This window comes from Cryptotermes secundus, unplaced genomic scaffold (assembly GCF_002891405.2).
Source record: "Cryptotermes secundus unplaced genomic scaffold, Csec_1.0 scaffold18, whole genome shotgun sequence".
In the NCBI taxonomy this organism is placed as follows: Eukaryota; Metazoa; Arthropoda; class Insecta; order Blattodea; family Kalotermitidae; genus Cryptotermes; species Cryptotermes secundus.
In genome coordinates this window covers 193915-216815 of record NW_019735461.1, presented here as the reverse complement: position 1 = coordinate 216815, position 22901 = coordinate 193915, and the positions used below count along the sequence as shown (strand labels likewise).

Below are 22901 nucleotides of genomic sequence, written 5' to 3'. Positions count from 1 at the left end.
TCTTTAAATTTCGTTTTATTTGTATACTCCCATACTCTCTACCCCCGGGTCTTCCAATTCGTTTCTTCAGTTTAATTTTCCCGAAAGAAATGGCATGTAAATTTCTCATCTTTCCCACGTGTTCTGTATTCTCCGTCCATCTCATTCTTCTTGGTTTAGTTTTCCTAATAATATTATGTGAAGCGTATTTATTTTCAAAATTCTCATTTTGCTCTTTTGTCATTCTTCCTGTTTCTTCCTGTCTCTTAAACTGAAATGTTCTCCCCAGTTTCCTGTCCTCAGACATGCCCAGTCTGTCTTCCCCTCTCAGTGCGATAAACCAAGTTTCACATTCACTTTCACCGCCTTCCTTCCTTTCCTTCGCTTCTTCCTGTGTTTCCATATGAATATTTAGCTGAGAAATGGACTACTTGCTGTAGCAAAGAGACAGATTGTGAACGGCACGGTGTTCGATCCCCGACAGTGCGAAAATTGTGGACTGTATCGTGCAACACAACCATCGACAATTGGATGTTGTCTTTTGTTTTGCAGACGAACTTCTGCAAGAACTGAAGAGATGAACTTTCACATTCGAGCGGTGGAGTGTGTTGTTTCTTTAAAGTGTCCTCGTGAGCTCCCCCAAACCGTTTCCAACATGACACTCATACTCAGGAAGAGTATAGGTGAGATTTGCGAGAAGATGCCAAACTAGAATTTAATGCAGGGGTACCAACTTCGAATGTCGCCCTGGCTGGTAGTTATTTTTCGAAGGGTTTCTTTCGACTTCGTACAGTCTCGCCAGCGGAATGACGGGATCAGACCAGACACTTGAACAGACACTTCAGATTTGACGCTGTGTAATGCCTGCATGACAAGAGTGTCGCTAAATTATCTGAAAATCAGCAGATACACTCACATATTCTAATCCTATGAAGTATAAATATGTAATGGGTAATTTAAGGATGTCATCAATATATATATATATATATCCGCTACAATGCAACACAAGATTGTTGTATTCACTTTAATCTTCATTCACAATATATTTCAGCCTTATACGAACATAATCAGGTGTCCTCGTTATGCTAAACTGTTCACTGCACTGCTTGTCTCAATTTTAAAATTAAACTAAAATTGCGATTAAAATTCATATTAAAATAAGTTACCCTATTAAACAAATCAAATTAAGAGGAGATTGAACTCGGGTTATGCTTACTAACATTCAGTCCAGAACCTTCTGTCTTCTCGTCTGCTACCCAAAAACATAAAAATTAGATTATACAAATTATAATATTGTCTGTGGTTCTGTATGTGTATGAAATTTGGTCTCTGACATTAAGTGTGGAACATAGACTGAGAGTGTTTGAGAACAGGGTGTTGAGGAGAATATTTTGACCAAAGAGAGATGAAGTGACAGGAGGTTGGAGAAAACTGCATAATGAGAGCTTCATAACTTGTACTCTTCTCCAAGTACAATTAGAATGATCAAGTCAAGGAGGTTGAGATGGGCAGGACATGTAGCACGAATTGGGGAGATGTGAAATGCATATAGGATAATGGTGGGAAAGCCAGAGGGAAAAGGACCACTGGGAAGACCAAGGCGTATGAGGGTGAACAATATTAAAATGGATCTTAGAAAGATAAGATTGTATGGATTGGATTGATCTGACTGAGGATAGGGATCAGTGGAGGGCTCTTGTGAAGATTGTAATGAACCTTCGGGTTCCATAAAATGCTGGGAAATACTTGAGTAGCTGCACAATTAACAGTTTCTCAAGAAGGGCTCAGCTCTGTGAATAAGTAAGAATCTCATTAAATTTATTAAAAACGGTTTCGATCTTCTTGTGGGTTCTATTAGCATAATCTTCGGCGGCGTGTGTGTGTTTCATGTAGTTCTTTGATGCCTAGTGTGTACATTGATTTATTTTATCTACAATGTGCAATATAATGAGGATATTTCTGCTCTGTCACTGCGAATATATTTTCCATTTTCCACTGTACCTGAGTCTCTATAATCTTCGGATGAAGTTTTAACTGGTGACGAACAAGTACTGTATAAATCACTGTTGGGAATGGAACTGTGGTAATTTAGTTCGTAGGCGATCATTTTTATCTACCGAATTATTTCATTTAATCTCCGTTAGTTATGAGGCGAGTGAATTGAGAAGGTTACGATAGATCTGAAGTGAAAAATGGTCGAAGGAAACATGGGCATAGACCCGTGTTCAAAGGTGGAAAACCTCTTCATAGCACGACATATGTATGGCCTACAGTGAGGTGGCTGGAAACTGTTATGATTCAAGTTACTCACACGAAAGTATGTTCGGCACAAATGGATTCAGTGTATTCACCATAGGGTTCATTATCGCACTTTCCCAGTGCCAGGGAGTAACTTAACACAGATTAGACACACATAAAACCATGCATATATATCAGGCCGGATTTACAGTTGTGGAACTCCGGGGCATTGAAAATGTGAGGGCCCCTTTCAGTTATAACAAATTTAGGTCATGACACTTTATTTTTGTTTTTACTTCTTATAATAACTAAAAATGCAACTAACGTGTCGAGAGTTTTAAAATAGGCAAATATCTGAATGAAAACTTAAATCCGGTCCTGATAATGTCATTACAGTTTGTACTACTACGACTAATGAGCCTAACCTCTGCACTCTTGGAGCGCTGGTCGGCCACCTGCACAGTGTCATCAGGCGGCAGGCGCCACGAGTTGCGCTCCACAGTGGTCGCGTGCATGACACTCCACCTGCAATACAAGGGCTGTGAGTGTCCAGTGCACAAAACATACATATTGTGCTAAAATTAATATATATATAAATAGGGCAGAATAAAAATACTCTGGTTGTAATAACATTTTCTTTGAAAATATGTATTTCACAGTAAGTGGACTGAAAAATAATGTATTTCCAAACACAGGCACAAGTTAAGATTTAAAGTCAATACGTTTATTGTAATAGACGAGGAAGACGCCCTGAACAGAGCCGAAATTCATGTAAAATTTCAGTCAGAAAATCTACACAGAACATGCCATGGGTATATCATATTAAAATGTCTTCTGAGGGTGTAACAAAGTGGACCGAAATTATTTCGCTACGAATAAGAACTACACGTGGGCTCTTGAAAACTTGAAAATTAAGCGTCGGACTCCATAAAAAAGTGAATATTCCGACTAGCTGAGCGACTATTAGCTTTAGGCCCGGTAGAAATTTTCATAGAAAATCATCAGTTGGTTCCAAACTTATTGTCATAGCGAGACATATTCTTATTATTCCATAAGCCTAGTTTTCCTAATACGAAATTAAACACCAGATAAATACAATTCTGTCGGGCGAATAATCATGTAATTTTTTAACAGAACAGCAATTATTTAGAGACTGTTTTTCTTCATAATTGGAGTAGGTATGGATAAGGACTACATCCATCCATCCACCCACACAATCAATCAATCTCTCTCTCTCTCTCACACACACACACACACACACACTTCGTATATATATATATATACTTTGGCGTATTGGCTCTATACAGGAACTGTTGAGCCACAGAGGCCTCGGGGCACGCGCAAAGGGGGAGTTGCTGATTGTATTGGTGCGTTGCTAGGCGACAACTCTGTGAAATCAAATACCCCCACCCAGCACGTCGCTGCGCGACGCTCGGTAAACACCCCTCCACGCTTGGCTGTGACGTCACGCAACAGTGGTAGCTATCACGTAACTGTTTGTTATGGAGTCTGTTGCTGGGCAATAGCTCAGTAAACAAGTCCAACAATACAGGCTGTTTTATGTGTGGTCAGTGCGGAAGCTACATAACGGAAGTATTCGTCAGTGTTGAGGCAAGAGTACTCATTAATACTGTACCTGCGAGTCACAGGAGGCGACGAATAGGGAAATCTCAAATCTGAGATAGTAATATATGGTCGCAAGTACCAAGGGACTTGGACCTGAGAAAGACTGAGCTGGCAAGGAGCAGCAGCCTATACAAAAGACAGACCCGTCCTCTCGTAAAAGGAGGGCGCCCCACAGAAACAAAACCGTAACTTTCGAACAGCAATAAATATCTGGTTATGAGCCCCAGATGAGGCTGATGACTGACTGACCGTCTGTCGCAATGTGACTTTGACTTTGACTTGTTGAGGCAGTTAAGAGGCGTTACGAGTAGTTACGAGCTGAAAGTGGCGGAAGCAAGCGAAGTGGAACCAGGAATACAGAAGGTTGCCTGCGTGGAAGTCAAGTGTGATTTAGAAAACTTTATGTGTGTGACGTTGCGTGCAACCGTGGATTATGGGGTGTATGTAAATCAGCGATAGCACTCTAATTTGATTGTATCTAAGAGAGTGCGTGTAATCAAGCTGTTAATGAATCCAATCATCCGAACTAGAACCAGTCATTTCGACACGTGTACCTCCCTGCACGCGGCAGTACATGTAACGGATTTGAACAACGTGTTGCCAGGCAACACCTATATGAACACGGTCCAACACACAACAGTAGAGGAAGCTGTGTTACCCGTGTCCACGGTAACGTCACGCAGCGATGGGTGGTGGCCACGTGATATGTGTTTCCTGTGTTTCATGTCCGTTCCTCGGCTGAAGAAGAGTACGAGAAGACGGCATTCTTTACAGTCACTACCGTGAACATTTCAAACTCATACAAAAGTAAAAGAAGCCAGCCTATGAAGATTTAACGTGTGATTTGAAAACTTCGTTTGCTCTAACACAGCAATATTAGGAGTGTGTGATTTAGAGAGACATTTATCGTTCCTGTGTTTCAAATCCGTGATGACTAGTGCAGTTAGACAGAGGATTAGTGTGGAGTGATTGTGAATTATGTACATCAGTAACCGTGTTATAATTATTTGTAGTTACGGCTTGTAAGTGGTCAATAAATCCAATTACCAATCCAAACCCGCTTCTTAGTCACTGCGACACGTTACAATATACGTATACTTCTCAGCTGATGGAGACAGAGTCTTCGAAATGTCGATTTTCTGCTCCACGGTGACGATGTTTATTGGCTTAGAAAATTTTAGTGCATTTTCCGATCTTATAGTAGATTTTTAACTGTAATCTTTTTCTGTAAACCAGCTTTTTCAAAATATTCCCATGAAATTAAATCTTATGGAGTGGCATTAGTTGGAGTTTCCTCAAGATCAATTGCTTTGTCCATATTGCATTTAGTTCGTAACATGTGAACCGACTGGCAGCATGAAAATGTAACAAACCTAAAGGTGTTCTTTTGTCTAGCAACAATAACAATGATGCAAGCAGATGTTAAAGACATCCACGCTTCTCTCTCACATAAAGCCGGTTATATTGAAGCCATGATGGATGTGGTCCGTGACTGGAAACACGACTGCAGCCCCCTCCTTGTTGCTGCAGAAAACTGAACACAGTGCAAAGATATATGCACACATTGCACCTATGCCGACATTTATTTTATACGTGTATATTCTGGCGTCTGCCAGGCTTTCAGAAAGAAAACGATGTTGAAATAATGCGGATCATAACTGAAGTATACAGCCTGCTGTGGCTGATTCATTTGCAGTGAAACTAGAAGTAAATTTAACTGCCAGGAATGTAGCTACCTTCCATCTGCGAAAGTTCCTGAAAGCAACTGTGCAGATTTTCCATGAAAAGTCGGAGCTTCTAAATGGCTAGGACTGCCATTGTATCCGGACATATTACTGGACTTGCAGCCAGCTACCAGATCTCACATGGAAGGTAGATGCTTCCACATGAATTGCAGAGCGCAACGGGATCTCAAGAAGGCATGCCAACGGCAGAATTACAGTCAATAACCAGATAAAGAACAATATGGAGATATTCGTAAACAGAACATGGAAAGAAGTAATCAACTGCTTTCAGAGTCAGAGTCAGAGTCAGAGTCAGAGTTACGTAACAACTGGCGGTTCACCGCCAGTCAGATGTTGTTGGCGAAAAACCCCTTGAGACCACAGCCATTATTTTTCTCCAGGTAAATACTTGTTGCCATAGCCCCTATGTAACATCCTCTCTCGTTTACAATTGCTGCTGGTCCTCACCAGTGCAGTTATTCTCAGGTCCGTGTTCCGTAGGACTCACGACAATATTTTACTTTCTCAGATTCGAGGCTCCCCAACCCGGAGGGCCAGGTCCCCGAATTTTTATCCCTCATAGGGTAGCCCGGTTATACCCCCAAGCACTGGGTTCCCTTTACGATGCCTTCTACGACTCGCAGGGATACGGTGGATGTATTTAAACTCGCCTCCACACCGTCGTCGTCTCCTTCCCTACATATTGAGTAGTTGGTATGACACGGGCCGCATAGAAAACACCGCTTCCAACAGTTCTTCTACTGATTGTGTATTCATTGCAGCGGGAACGTGTTTACAGAGCCTCTGCCTAGCAACGGTCGTCTCCTCTTGCTTCACTTTTCAGGCTTCCGGGCGTTAGGTGGACAAAGACACATGGGCAGGAAGGTCGTCTCACAAGCTTCCTTTTATTTTTTCAAAGCTGGATATAGGCTAAAGAGCGACAGTCTCAAATTATAACTTTAGCATAGGAATTGTGTATAATGGACGGGTGTCAGAATTACTCGATACAGTTTCATGACTATTGGATATGTGTGTGTGTAGCTACGTACCTTAGTAATATAACTTTGAAGTCTTTCTCAATATGCAACATTTTTAGGGGCAATACTTACTTAGTAAATATTTGAATCTAACGAGAATGCTGTAGGCTCAGTTGTCAGTCTGGACTGTTAAATAACGAAACATGTTTGTGATTTACACAGGTCATTTCCTGTCACTAGGTGGAACGAGGGGCATGCACTGTCTTCGCTCGCTCGGAAGCCGGGATCGTGGGTTCGAATCCCACTCAGGGCATGGATGTTTGTGTGCGTTTTTCTGTGTTTGTGTATAGGTAGAGGCATTACGACGAGCTGATCACCCTCCCAAGGAGTCATACCGTATATATAAAATCTAGAAAAACCGAAGTGAACGGAGAAGTTCACGGAGGTAGGCCTAGGCCCACTGGGGCTGTAGTGCCAAGGAAAAAAAAGGTGGAACGAGGACCTCACAGCAGGTTAAATGCGGGGTTTTCATAAAGAATCTGACATGGTGTATACCTAGCAGGTTGGGCTACAAGTCGTACTCTAGTTTTTCATTCTCAGTTTGCTTGGTTTGAATCTGGGTCGGAACACAGCTATCCTCACTGATGTTTTCGTGGCTTATTTTTGTTCCTCCAGGGAAACTCTGTGCCGGGTCCTCGGTTAAGCTCTTGCTGACTCCTTCCACATTATTTCCAAATCATCATACATCCGACGCCATATATTGCCGTCGCTAAGTAAGCCAGAAGCAGAAAAGATAACATGGTTACAGTATTTTGACAAGAAATCTCTTGCATATCTTCCACATAGAGGACAGAGATGTTGATGGATCAGTAATAGAGAACTGATTTAGATAATTACTTTATGATCTTGGGAGGTGAATGGAACTGACTCAAGATTGTGTCAAATGGAGACTATTTTTAATATTACCGGTGCGCATGCGCCGCGCGTCCTTTATCCCATCACTAATATTCTAAAAACTTTTTTCTTCCTTTTTCACAGTCCCTAGTCATCTCTCATCAAATATCCTGATAAAATGATCAGTTTTCTTGTTACGTAGTTTTGAATATTGCAGGTTCTACTCTCGTTTGGGAAATCGGTTGACCTCAATGAGGTTCTTCGTTTACTTCTTCATTCCTTGCAGACACATGTTGGGATAGTACTTTAACATAGACCACGACCGCTCTCTTTTGTTTCTCTTCTTTTCATAATTCGGGGAATGGAGTAATTTGGAAACATCTAGCGCATTCTAATGCATCAGGGTGGCTGACTACTGGTTGAATGGTTAGTATTTATTGCCTGGGGAGCTGCAGTAGTTTCTCTTAGCCACAACGTTAATTGGACTCAAACAGGCAAAGGGACTTATGCTAGGGCCCTCTGCACAGAAGAACGAAGGGTCTGTTGAAATTAAACAGAGATCAGTTAAGATGGGGGGTAGAGCTCTTTACAGGACACTGTCACCTAAAAGGACACCCTTTCAAATTTCGACTGACAGATGACCCAACCTGTGAAAGGTGCTTACAAAAAGACGAATCAGCCACAGACATCTTACGTGATTGTGAGGCCATGGCTTACTTAAGATTTCGTCACCTTGGTCAGTTCCTCATGGAACCAAGTGACTTTTATGACGCCCCTATAAATGAAGCCCTACATTTCATTCGAAGTGTAGGATTAATAAAGGGTTAATCCAAAGGGGAAGCACACTAGAACATTGGAGGTCGCAGCGCGAGGGCCGGTTTTTATGGCCCTCCCCTTACACATGTACAGGCACATACGAGTGCATAGCCATCAGGTTCCACCGTCTCTGAGGCCCATCCAGGCTCCTATCTTCCTACCGTGTACATAAATGTAGAGATTCCTCATTAGTAAAGCAGTGGGAGCTTGAGGCTAACCAGTCACCTCATTTATGATGTTGGCAATAAGAGGAACCTTGCCTTGAGACTCTGAATATATTCATTTCTGCCATGGCGCTAAGTTGTAGGCACAAATATAATTTTAATTCATAATGTAATTACGTTGCCGGTCACGGTAGCCGAGCGGTCTAAGGCATGTACTGTCTTCGCTCGCTTGGAAACCGGGATCGTGGGTTCGAATCCCACTCAGGGCATGGATGAGTAGTTTGTGTGTGTGTACAGGTAGAGGCCTTGCGACGAGCTGATCACCCGCCCAACGAGTCCTACCGCATGTGTAAGATCTAGAAAAACCGAAGTGAACGGAGAAGTTCATGGCGGTATGCATAGGTCCACTGGGGCTGTAGTGCCAAGGGAAAAAAAAATGTAATTACGTTACTTCTCCGTTTCCTTGCTCTAATTGAAATACGTATGCATATATTTGTGCGGGCCCCGTGGACATATATGGACCCACAATTTGCTGAGTAGTAGCGGAATTCAGTTTGAATAGCTGCAATGAACACATCCAGTTTCTGGTTTATAAAACCGTCTGCATTGAGGGAGTATGACAAACAAAAGAGGAGCTCGCCACATTGCATTCAGGACATGCCTAGAGGTGGCCTTCGAATATCTCAGGCTTGCTCATTCAGGAGCGTTAAGGAGCGTCCAGGAGCTCAGGAGACGCTTACTATGAGTCATGGGGTTACTGTTATAGCTGCTTGTATCGGACGTGTTTCTGGTGAGTTTGTCAGTGTATCTAACCAACTAACTATGTGTTGTGATGTTCTGGAAAGCTATATTTTCTATGATATTCAATAAATTTTATTACTATTTTGGGACCGAGTCGTCCAGTATCGTGCTCAGCTCGATTCACAAATTTGCGTGGATAAATACGCGTCATTTCATGAAGTTCTTATGGGGTCTACACAAATGAATTCCCATTTCTCTAATTCGGTATTACATTATTAGAACCTGCTTATTTTTCGCGAAGTAAATAAAAAAGAACTGGATTAATTTATCATTTATATTTTTACAAAGAATAAAGTATGAAATCTAAGGCCTTTTAGGGAGTAAAAATTATTAATCTGAACTCGTGGATTATGACATCGAGTAATATGGTAGGTGCTAGGAAACTGCAGGGAGTCCTGACCCAGAATTTGAGAGTCTTAAGAACAAAGTACCTTTAGGTAATACATATATATCATTGGGCTGGAGAACATTTCCTCCGTTTCTTCTGATATTTCTATTTCTTACGTGCAAAGTGAGATTATTAGTCCTGTTCTCACTTGTGGAATATCTGGCAACAGAGAATCATAGTGGTGGTTGCGTAATGCACTCCACAGAGCTCTGCTATGTACACTTAATTGACTACTTGTCTAGATATATGAGCACGATAGTCTGGCTGTGTACGCCAGTGAATGGAGCCTTCTCTGGTGATGTGATCAAACAAAACACTGTTGTTAATGTCTCTTACAGTACTGCAAAACTATTAATTAAATAAGTTCCATTTTAAGTCATACTTATTGCAAAAAAATTTCTACTTTCTTGGATGAATCCTCACCAGTACATATATTATTTGACTTGAAAGCTCAATATTTAGTCTTATTTTGTAAACACTTGAATAAATGTACTCAAACACTCGTAAGCATGTTTCTTATTATAATTAAATGTTTATATAGAGATTTGGTTTGGTTGTGGATGTTGTTTAAGAAAGACAAGGAGATATTTCAATTCAAATACGTTTATGCTGATTTTAGCATAGCTGGAAGTAAATAGGGTAAATTAATTTCAGAGTAACAAATTGGCAGACTGAATATTTGGGAAAGAAAGGCTCCTTGAATTGAAGCCGAAAGCTTGATATAAACAAAGTACCAGTTGTAACACACGGAATGACCGCCGATAAATATCTTAGGTCACTTACATGTAAGAATTATAGCAGTTATATAAATAGCGTCATTTGAACAGTTGATAGACATCCGTGGTCACATTTTACACAGTCCTGAGAGAGGAAACATATTTGGAAGCAGTGTCAAGTCATCATCATCAGACAAAATTTATGAATATACACTCGTATTGAATTGTATTGCTAATTTTGATTCATATTAATAATCATAAATATAAATTGTATTACAATTCTAGTTTCATTACAAATTTGAATATTAGTCCCAGAACATACAACTTATAATTCGGAAGTTAAAATTTTAAGGGTTAAAATCAAAATTTGAATGTCTATGATGATGTGTCATGGAACAGAGGGCTACTCAGGGGGTCTGAGTTGATTTAATTTTGTGTACATATTGTGTGGCAGTTTTCCGCATTCAAGTGGTGTATGTACCAGAGCTTTGAAGAATATGTGACTAAAGTAACTAGATATGACAATTCTGTTTGGAAACCATCAGGAACCTCAAGAAACCCAAGAGCAATGCACCGCCAATACGGAAAAAAAATGCAGAACCATGGGCCAAAAGCGACAAGGAGAAAGTTGACCTATTTGCGGAACACTTATTCACCGTGTTCAACCCGCTCAATGAAGAAGTCGACCACCATATAGAACATCACCTAGCACCTCCCTCAAAGATACAGAACCTCCTCAAAACGACAACCACAAAAGAAACACTAGAAATAATCAAATCACTCAGTCTAAAGAAAGCTCCAAGCACAGATCTCATAACAGCAAAAATGCTGAAAGAATTGCCAAGAAAATGTACAGTACTACTGACATATATGTACAGTGCAATACTGCGAATGGGCTACTGGCCGAAACCCCTAAAGATTGCAAACATAATCATGATAGGTAAACCTGGAAAGAACCTAACAGATATAAAAAATTATCGGCCTATAAGCTATAAGCCAACACTACTGGCACAAATTATCCTATGAAGAATCAACAAAGACCTACCGCCTAGCCAATTGATCCCAGATCACCAATTTGGATTCCGCCAAGCTCACTCTACCATACAACAGTGCCATAGGAGCACACGGGAAATAAGCAAAGCCATAGAAACAAAGAATACTGCTCTGCAGTTTTTCTTGACATCAGCCAAGCATTCGACGAAGTTTGGCACCAAGGACTGCTGCATAAAATTAAAAACCTTCTCCTAATATCATATTTTCGAATATTAAAGTCCTACCTACAAGAACGAGAATTCTACACTAAAGTAGGAGAAGAAACTTCCAGAAACTGTATAATTACTTCAGGCGTACCACAAGGGAGTGTACTTGGACCAATTCTCTATATACTATACACATCCGACCTACTAGCATTGCAAGAAACTGTAATGGGGACATTCGCTGACGATACAGCTATACTTGCAAGTCACAGCAGCATCCTACATACAAGAACACCTCAGTCAACCTCAACAATGGATGCACAAATGGAGGGTTAAAGTAAATGAGGCTAAATCAACGCATGTAATATTTCGATTGAAGCATGGGGACAGCCCAACAGTGCGAATCAACAATATCGTAATATCACAAAAGAGCACAGCTAAGTACTTAGGGTTTTTTTTTCTTTGGCACTACAGCCCCATTGGGCCTAGGCCTACCTCCATTAAACTCTCCCTTTCACTTCGGTTTACTAGATCTTAGACATTCTGTAGGACACCTTGGGCGGGTGATCAGCTCGTCGCAAGGCCTCTACCTTTACACAAACACAGAAAAACGCACATAAACATCCACTCCCTGAGTGGGATTCGAACCCACGATCCCGGCTTCCGAGCGGGCGAAGACAGTGCATGCCTTAGACCGCTCGGCTACCGTGACCGGCAAGTACTTAAGGTTACACCTGGATAATAAACTAAACTGGAGAGAGCATATCCAAAAAAAGAAAAACCAGATAGTAATGAAAAACAAAGAATTAAACTGGCTAATCGGCAGGAAGTCAAAACTGACAATGGAAAACAAGATCATAATTTACAAAGCTATCATCAAACCAATATGGACGTACGGCATTGAACTATGGGGATGTGCCAGTAAATCCAACACAGCCATCATACAGAGACAGCAGTCAAAAATACTCCGACAAATATTGAACGCCCCATGGTACATAAACAATTACACACTTCACAATGACCTCCGCATCCCTACAATCCAAGAAGTTATCAAAACAAAAACTGCCAGGCACATACAAAACATAGAAGATCACCCAAATCCACTACTCAGCCAAACACTACAATGAGCCAACAGGAGACTTACGAGTCAGAGACAGTGGCCAACAGATAATAATTGAAAACTCTGAGGTAACATCGCTGGACGTTAACCTCAACACAGCTCAGCTGTAGCTAGGATACCTAGCACGGATCAACACATTAGCTTACAGAATGCACAGTATTCTGATTGCTGATCATGTGGTGTATGTTCTGTTTCCTTTTTTGATGTCGTGAGTGACGGAGGTGAGGCATTCGTGTATATTGTATTGTGATGTGTACAGGGTACTGTGTCTTCTTGCTATTGGATAGCGGTTCTGTTTGTACCCTTTAGCCCATAGTTTAGTTCCGGTTCGACATTTTAAGGTCCACAATGTTGCTGTCAGATATATTGTGATAGTGATGATTATGGGTTAATATGAAGTACTAATTTGTCCACAGATGTATTCATTTATATGTATATGACCATAAGCAAGCACTCTATACTGTATGTATGTGTGTATGTGTAAGAGACAGCTTTTCTAGGGGCCTAGGGAGGGTTACTGAGAAGACGCTCAGTAAACATTCGAAAGCAGCCTACATGGGATTGTTTTATTAACATGCGGGTAGTGCGCGGAACTAAGAACTCATGACAGCAAAAAGAAACAGCTTATTACGAAATGTTACAAGAGGTTTTATGATTCTTTACAAGGAAGAAAATGGAATGAGATGGGCTGTAATAGGCATAGGACAAGCGAGAATTGCGTTTAAAATTGTATTAAGAAGAACAGAAGGGAGCACACCAATTGGGATAGCCAGATGTATGCGTCTTTGGCTCAGGATAGAGTCCAGTTGTCTGGCTCTTGGAAACACTGCAATATAGCTTCGGTTTCCATATATTGTGCTGGTGGTTTAGGTGTGTGTTCATGTGAAAACTCGCGTCTGTATAGCTATGGTATTTTTTCTTTCTTTCTGTTTCTAGCCCCAGCATATTCACGGCTACGAAATGTTCTTCTTGTGTCCTGTTCAGGTTTCCAGCGGCGGAGATGCAACATGCTCCAGTTAGGTAAGTTTCAAAATTGATAACATTGTTCATGTTTGTTGTGCAGTCCGCATGGCGTCTGGGCGGGCCTTGTTAGACATATGTCATGATTCAGTGTACCCAAGCTCGCAATCCCTTCCCGTTATTGGGGACAGGACTGCGGGTCTGCTGCTTCAGGCTGTTGTTAGAATTTCTACATCCTTAGCATCATGAGGAACAAATTCTTCAAGAAATGCATACTCTTGCTTGAAAAATAAGGAGAGTCCCAGAAATATTATTTCTTTCGTTGCTTTAACTCTCATAAGTCCTACATTCATCTTCTACCAGGTATCAAACCCAGACTTGGCCTAAGAAAGCCGTAGCCCACTACATATTCAGTGAGGAGTATAATAGTGGGCTGAGTGAATTTATAAGCTGTGAGATGTGACAAGTGTGCCACTACTTTATAAAACTGCTTGCGCCACTCTGAAAATGGCAACTCTTTTCAGCAAGTGGGCGGGAGAGAGTGCATCTTCATACTACAGAATGTTGCAAATAGTTCTCCTGCCTTCAACAGTACACATGAGGTTGGTGAGGGATTTAGCTTCTCGCAGCTGAAGCGACGAAGAAGAAGAGGGAAAAATGAAACGATGAAAGAAGAGAGAGTAAGAAATATAATAGAGAAGGGAGAAGAAAAGTAGCTGAACAATGGAGAGGAAGGGTAAGAAGGAAGAGTGTCGTCATGGAAAGAGATGTAACGAAAGAAGTCTGGGGGAAAATAATGGAGAAGTATGGGAGAAAATAAAGGGGGAAGACAACAGGAAGGAAAATTGAGGTTGAGAAGAAGACCAGGAAAAAGAGTAAGCCAAATAGGAGAGCGAATAACAGGAAGGATTAAGGGAAAATAAGGTAGAGGAATACAAGATAAAAAGACAATTAATGATAGGAAGTAGTTGGAAAATGAAGAGAGAAGGAAAAGAAGAGAAAAGAATGGAAGGACACAATAAGGGAATGAAAGAGAGAAAGAGTGAAAAGAAAGATATAAAGAAGACAGAATATCTAACTTGGGGAAAAATGAAGAGGCAAAAACGAAAGGAAAAAGGAAAAAAAATAAAGACGCGAAAAACGAAAGAAAAAGGGGGGAAAAAAGAAACCAATAGAACGAGGAGGAAAACGAGAAGCAGGAATGTTCGAAAAATAAATAAATGTATGAGATAAGAAGGCTGTGCAAACCTATACAAGAGAAGGAGGAAAGCCGACAAAACAAAAAGACTGAAGATATGGGAAAGAGATCAGAACAGATTCTCATTACGTGTTTCCAATCATCGGTTCGGGATTGTTTCCCCCCCTCCCGGGATGTCGGATGCAAATCAATATGACAGTCTCTTACTAACCTGACGAGTGCTAACACTACTCTGTTGCGGTTTGTTTTGCTCCTAGTTGCGAGGTAGCTGCAAGATACATTACAGCAACAGTTTGAATTCCTGCTTGCATGGAAAACAACACGCGATAACATCTTCTGAGTAGGGCTGAAACTTGTGTAATGGTGAACAAAGCTTCGACAAAGTTCTTGTATCCAGCTCCGCAAATTACTTCGACTAAAGTTCTGCGAGAACAGACGCAGTCAGAATTTCTTTCGTGGCAGCATGAAAAAGCTTCTGCGGCCGAAGTAATGGACGCTTCACTTTAGTGCGTAAGACCAGCAAAGAATTTGTTGATATTTTCCTCAAAATGAGGATAACATCTCCCGAGTCCTTTCCGAAAGCGACATCCATTACTTTTTGTTAACATGTCCTTATCGTTGAAACTATCATGTCACGGAGGATTAGGTGGGTAGGGTATGTAGCACGAATGGGGGAGACGAGGAATTCATATAGGACATTTGTGGGAAAGCCAGAAGGAAAGAGACCACTGGGAAGACGAAGGCGTAAGTGGGTGGACAATATTAAAATGGACCTAGAGACATAGAATGGGATGGTATGGATTGGATTGATCTGGCTCATGATAGGGACGAGTAGAAGGCTCTGGTGAGCACGGCAATGAACTTTCGGGTTCCATAATGTGCTGGGAAATTCTTGAGTAGCTGCAGAGTTAGCGGCTCCTCAAGAAGGGCTTAGCTCCATTAGTAAGTAAGTAAGTAAGTAAGTCAGTCCTTATCGATGAAATCTGCTGAAAAGAAGGTTTAACTATTATAAAATCACTTTACGTTTTATTTTACTTGTACGAGGCGTGTAAAAATTACTCCAAATCTACCCAAAAGGCATTTCATTTCAGAGTACACATTTGTAAACCACATTTTCTTCTAATATTAAGTTACGATATGCCTCAGAGCGTACCTTCCGCCAGGGTGCACATAACTTGTATGACAATACCAGAATCTAAACGTCGCGGTAAATAGGGCATCTATCTCACTCTGGTTTCACATCTCGGCCTGGAGGCAGACTATCCTGCCGCGATTGCTCACAGTTTTCGCGAGTATCTGCAGGAAAATCCGGGAATAATATCTGAAATCAGGTTACAATCATGTCCTTCGACATGGGTTCCATTCATTATTAACTATTCATCTTCTCATTCGACGCTGTGTAAGTTGAGCTATTGAAATCGCCGTTAAATAAAAGAAGAATAAACAAATANTTCTTCTGATCTTCGCACTTTTTCTTGTTGTAACGCCTGCATGACATTTCCTCTATAATGCTTACCAAATATCTTTTTCTTTTCTTTTCNAAATAAAACATTAAATAAATTAATATATCATTGACATAAATATCATAATGCTTACCAAATATCTTTTTCTTTTCTTTTTCAAAAACAGGCTGTCTCAATTGCAGCTTCCGTAGTACATATCAGCACCGCTAGAGCGCTTCCAAATATATCGTTTTTTTTTATTTGTTTTCGACTTGTTCACAACAATCTCACTATGGGCGTTTGCCACAGAGTCCTTAAGTGAATTAAGCAACAAATACCTATAACAGAACCATTTTTCATCAATAAATGCCTCATGCACTGCTCTGAGATTGAACCCAGGCTTTTGTGGTGAGATATCAATCAGTAACTCGAAGTTTCTTCTGGCAGGGAACATTTGCATTTTGTTTTCTAGTCCGATCTAATGTTCGTTGTGTTCTGTAGGGAAGAACCGAATTTTTAAATACAACCATTTAAATGGGCTGAACCATTTCCTTAAACCTTCCCACGTGCGCTACTATTGGATTAGAAAATCAGCTTTCTACTTTTTTTGTGTGATGCTTAGTTTCCAAAATTTAATCGCCTATATTTCATTCCCGCGCATCAGATATCCATAAATATACGAGTATTGTCAAGATTTAGTGCTTCGACAAGGTGTTCGGGTTTATAGTAACTCCGTGTCGTTTAGTCCGCAAGCGAACCATACCGACAGAGCGACCGCCACTTGTCTGCGAAGATAGTGCCAACTTTTGCGGATGGAGGCTGTCACGTAGTCAGCGCAATGGATCCCCACGGCGGTTAATCTTGGTTTTCTAGACCGGAGCCGCTATTTCCTTGAAATAGCTCCTCAATTATCCTCACGAGGCTGAGGGACCCCGTTCCAGACCCAGTATTTCTCAGAAAATTTGGTAGAACAGGGAATGGAACCCGGGACCTCTGGATCTGTAGGCAAAAACTCTGACCACTAGACCACAGAGGCGGTCCCGGTTTTATATTGGTAACTTGAATTTTTATGATCTTACACCTCGTAACTTCAACTAACTGTAACTCTTTTCTAACTCACGCACTCTAATTCTCACTACAGCACAGGCTAAGTCTTCTATGACTTCCTAGCCGTTGTCCGGTAACGGTTCCAACTTTAGGGGTTCTCCTTTCTTCTCGCGATTACGAATTTGTCGATTGGCTACCATTTCACCACTAACTCATGGCGGCTACTGGCTCAATTATCAAATTTAAAGTTATATTATGACCGGCGATCAGTTGGCCAGTTGGTGTCAAGAACCCAATTGGGACCCAAGATCACATTTTTATGACTGTCAAATCTGTCATTGCATATCATCCATATTCATAATGGTGTGTCTCCCTCGGCTTCAAATAGTTAAAGAAAGGACTCACCCACGGAGGTGCATAACCTCTCGTTCGAAATTTCCTGTTCCTTCACCAAACATAAAAATTAAGTAATAACATTGGATATAAAATATGAGACCGATAAAGTGTCATAAAAAGAAGGACGGAAATAAAATTTCTGGATGCCAATATATTGGCTCCAGATGCTATTGAAGTCCTGCCCCAATAAATGCGAATTACTTGGCACCGAAACGTTCAGTTTTTTCTTACGTACACAAATTGAAACATTAAACCAATAACCGCAGTTGTCCAACCTGGACAGAAGTGTAAAGCCACTGACATTTTAAATCCACGCTTGTCACTGGTTTGCTGTTTTAAAAAATAAAGGGAAAGAGTTTTATAGATAAACTTCGGTATTCCGAACCCATATTAATAAGAACTCCCAAAAATCTGAGCAAATTTACAGTACCGACACAAAAAACGCACACCAAAATACTTCTACTTTAATCTAATTATTCTTCTGCTTGCTCTAGAATTATGTGTTAACCTGCCCGTAAAGACCGTTAAGAACTTCGATGATTGACCTTCTGTCCACATCATCACTTTGTGGCCATATTAATTCAATATAATATGTAGACTCAATTTAAATATACCGTGCCCAATCATTTCCTTAACTAGTATGACCCAGCTCACATATTATTTCTGGGGCAGACAACTACGTTATTTGCTTAACATGCATGATTTACATTGTCGTTTACTGAAACAAGCCTCTAAACTCTAATATCTATTCTGAGTTTCACTGTTGTCTGTTTCTATAATAACTGGAATTCCCTAGTTCTGGATATCCTGTAATAAATATATATTAATATATTTAAATCCCTTTTTATTTTCATCGATTTTTAAATTTTAAAGCAACATTTAATCTAACAAAATTAGTGTGTATGCAAACATAACTTGCATATTCGTTTCATACAAGCATGGAAAGTGTTTTCAAATTTGATCATTTTATGTCACCGTAGACAAATTTCGTCAGTTTTACAACTTTTCTGACATTCGATTCTGTCTTGACATTGGTGGCAATATTAAAATTTCTTTCGTCTTTGTTGATTTTATTTGCTAGATTATGTAACTCTACGAAGTTTTACTTCCTCTAAACGGTATTTGTATTATAATTGTAAACATAGGTGTCTGTATGTTAGTTTCCTTGCTCTAACCGAGGATATGACTTTTGGGCGAAATTCTACACAATTGATATTTTAACTGTTAAGTTTCAATTGCATGTTTTGAGCGATATTTGAGGGAGAGGGATGAAGGAGCTTGCAGAGAAATGACGACAGGACTTATAAATGAAATGTTTGGAAAGTAGGGACGGAAAAAAGAAAATTGCACGAGGGACGAATGCATGAGATGCGGTCAGGAATGATATGAAACTAATTGTTTTCACCGAGAGAAGCCGCGACCATATGGCGGGAAAACTTTATATTAATTCGTGGTTTATCTCAGTTTATCCAGAAAAATACCGAAATAGTGCCATGAAACGCGTTACGGCCACTTCACTCCACATCCCTCCTGAATGACAACAATGACGCACTCTGCGAGTCGATACTAATTCACAAATATGACCGGTACCGAATACCGAAGAATTTCATTCCTATAAATCCAGTGTATATGTATTTTCCCCGAGAAGTGCCAGAAGTGCCGAAAGTGCCACCCACGCTTGCATTGCTATGATCCCGCCTTTCTCTTGGCGTCTAAAGTTTCCTGTTATAATATAACTACGAGTATATTAATATTGTAGCATATAGACCAGTTGCTATGTGGTGACTATGTAAACAGTAGCTGTTGCTAGGTAATGGCCGCAACATAACTCACGCAACAATAGAAAAGCTGTGTTTTCTGTGTGGTCCATGCCGGGGCTATATATTCAGTAGAGTGGAGTAAAGCGAGTTCAGTTAAGTTGAGTGGCTGCTGCGGTTCAGTCCTTGTGAGCCGTTGTTGCTAGAAGCTGGTAGCTGAGGCAGGGCGATAGTACGGGACCCCAGAGTAAGTACAACGTCCTCTGTTGAGATTCGCTACCTAGAAACGGCTGTTGAAGAAGTGACTGTGGACACTAGTCTGTGTCTTAAGGCTTTAAGAATAAGTCAAGCAAGAAACCAGGATGAAGCAGGTAGCAAGCATGTTGCCACGTGGAGGTTACATGTTCCTCCGAAACTTCAGTTGAATTTCAACGGACTACACTGCTTAATATCGCAGAAGATAGAACTGTACATAACCACTGCCGGGGAAAACTTTAATCCTACTAATTGAGAGCCTTCCCATAGTATTTTCTACGGACATTATACAAAGGTTATATTGCCCACATTCATGGCACATTAAAACGCAGCTTTATTGCCAGTACTAATGGTAGCATAATTGATGTGAGTGTTCGGTTCTTGCAAACATTATTGGCTTTCTCTCCAGCTGACTAGGCCTATGAAATCAACTCTTTCAATAGACAAAGCTTAATTAAAGACAGTGAATCTACTTCAGAGGTAACGTAGCGTTGAAGGAAATGTGGTTGATCAACTTTTTACTGAAAATTCATATGATACGGGACAAACTGTTACTGCCTAATTTAAGATACTATACCTACCAAAATTCGTTTGGAGGAATGAACAAAACAATAATATCTCCCAGAAAATCCGACATCTCATATCCGTGCACTTCCCATTACAAAAACTAAAAGTGATATTCACTCTAGAATACGGACAAATGTTATTGCAAGAAAAAATATATCATATAGCTGATCTGTCTTATTTGGCAGAGCACACTTTCAGGTTATTTTACAATGATTTAAATTTACTGTTTGAAAGAAGTTCAGAACCCTCTACTTTTATGAGACTTTATTCTTCCTTTCAAATTCAAGGTATCCGCATAATTTCAGATGAAGTTACTGAACTCTTTACTGCCTTAGCAAAGTTATGATATGCAACTGGCTTTCGTGCTAGAGGGTCGGAAAATAAACGAAAAGTACATCGAGGAACCTGACCGTGTGCAGTCAGACGATTGATTGCTAGGAGAAGAGAGAGAGTCAGATGCTTGCGGGCGCTACGAAATCTCATTCTTACGGAACTTGAGAGCTGGATAAGGCAAAGACCGAGGCAATTAAGAGATCATAAAAAAGGCGAGAGAATTTCTCGGCTAGGAACGTTATCGCATACGTAGCAACAGCCGCTGGGCGTGATGAAGAAAGCCATGGAAATGTCATTCGTGTAGGTAGTTAAAGAAATATTCCGACAGGAAACTCTCTGGCCAGCATGTGGACGCAGGGAAGGAATATCTTTGAGTTACTTCGAATAAATACGTGACAGGTTATGTATAAAAGCATAGGGTCTTCTCGAATGACTTGATCTTGTACCCAACTTTACAGCAGCGTTATTAGCAGTAGTAGTTATGGAATAGACAGCCACGTGGAAATAAGAGAAATAGCTAAAATTCAGTTGTCATTGTAGTCTCGAAAATTCACAGAATAATTTGCGCTGTTGGTAATGTGGTTATTCTGTAAAGTCATGATTTAATGTGTACTAGGACGGATCAAGTGAGGGGTAACCTGTGGGAACTGTAACTGCAGATGGGAACTGTTCACTTCGAAGTTTGCTCCAGTTTGTTGAGTTGTAGACCTTTCAAGATAATGTACAATTGCATGTTAATGTAATGGGAGATTACAAAAGTGGTGGGAAAGTGGTGTATATGACAGCAATGAAATAATAATAGCTACTGTTGAAACGCATACAATTCCTATAATTTTATTTTGCATATGATCAAATCACTCTGAACTTACTGTTATGATTGGTAAAGCTGTGACTAAAGTAATGTTTCTCTGTTGAAAAATGGTGCACTGGATCAGCAATTCCAAACTCTTTAATCTAGACTCTCTTCACTTGAATAAATAGTTTGAGTCCCCCCTTGCCCAAACATATCAGAATGCTATTTATAAATTTTATTTTTTTCGAAACTTAACTCTGTTCAATGCTATAAGATTGTTATTTATGTAGGGTTAAGACTAAATTACCATGTTATTTTCCCCCTTTTCGGTGGTCCACACTGTGGCAATTTTCGAAGACTCTGAACTAGATAATGGTTATTTTAACATTTACGGCCACTTGAAGGAAATGGAAGGTTAGGTACTGTTGTCGAAGTAACTTTTACATGGGCAAACTTTGCCAAAATTATTTCTACTAGCCAGAAGCTGCCCATTGCTATTGGGGCAAGCTTAATATCTTATTATGCCTATATATATATAGCTGTTTCGCCGTAATTTTCGTTGTCGGATTCATGTATGTTTGTCGAAATTTGTTTTTAACGATTTGCCGTCGAAGTTATAAGGGTTTTATTCTAATGACTGAATAAAAGTCCAGCAGAGGAGTGATGTACAAGAAGTAAAACATGGACCCTGCCCATCACATTCGAATAAAGTAAACTGCTCTAAAATCGCTTACTCTAAATCCAGAACGGATGCTATACAAAATGTTTTGAATTATTATCTGAATTGTTACAGGTTTAAGCACAATACAGAGAGCTACAATTATTCGTTTCATAACCATTCTGTGATCATTTAAGAAATGAACAATTATGATTTAAGCAGAAGATTATGCAACTATTAAGATTTATTCTTAAATTATTAGAACTACAACATTTTTATTAACATACAGATGACAGATGTACAGATGACAGTATATGATACAAACTCCGTCCTAAGTGCAACAATTTATTGTAGTTCTTTTGTCTTGCCCTCTTCTACACTACATGTTTCGGCAGCAAACGGCCATCATCAGGTGTATACACTTACGTAGCTGTTACACTGCACTTAGTTTAAAATTTAAAACACTAGTCTTCCCAATTGTTCATTTCTCCGTTGCTAACAGGTTTCATAAACTGGCACACGTATTAAAGAAAAGCAGCGGCACGCACACAGGGAGCCTACACAGAATAACACCTGAACAGTGCTGAAAACAAGAAGTAGCCGCTGCAGCACTATATACATAGGACGGGTATCCCTGAGAATTTTAAATTTAATATTTGAAAAAAAAAAATGTAAATAAATTTTTAAATTGGAATTGAAGATTTTAAAAGTGCCAGTTTTTAAATATCAAATTGATGTGTGTAGGTTAACAAAGATTTTGTACATATCTAACAGATATCAGCGGGGAGGATTCTGATATATCGAAACCTGTTAACAACGGAGAAATGAGCAATTGGGAAGACTAGTGTTTTTTTTT

General features: G+C 40.1%; 1 protein-coding gene across 1 annotated transcript in view; it reads right to left on the bottom strand.

The window, feature by feature from the left end:
• LOC111869272 (inactive dipeptidyl peptidase 10) overlaps positions 1-22901 on the bottom strand; it is a 164322-nt gene that overhangs the window by 65885 nt on the left and 75536 nt on the right. Inside the window, exon 2 of the mRNA XM_023860666.2 lies at positions 2643-2742. Coding sequence (XP_023716434.1) covers positions 2643-2732 — 90 coding nt within the window. The 5' untranslated portion in view covers positions 2733-2742. The remainder of the gene's footprint in view (positions 1-2642; positions 2743-22901) is intronic.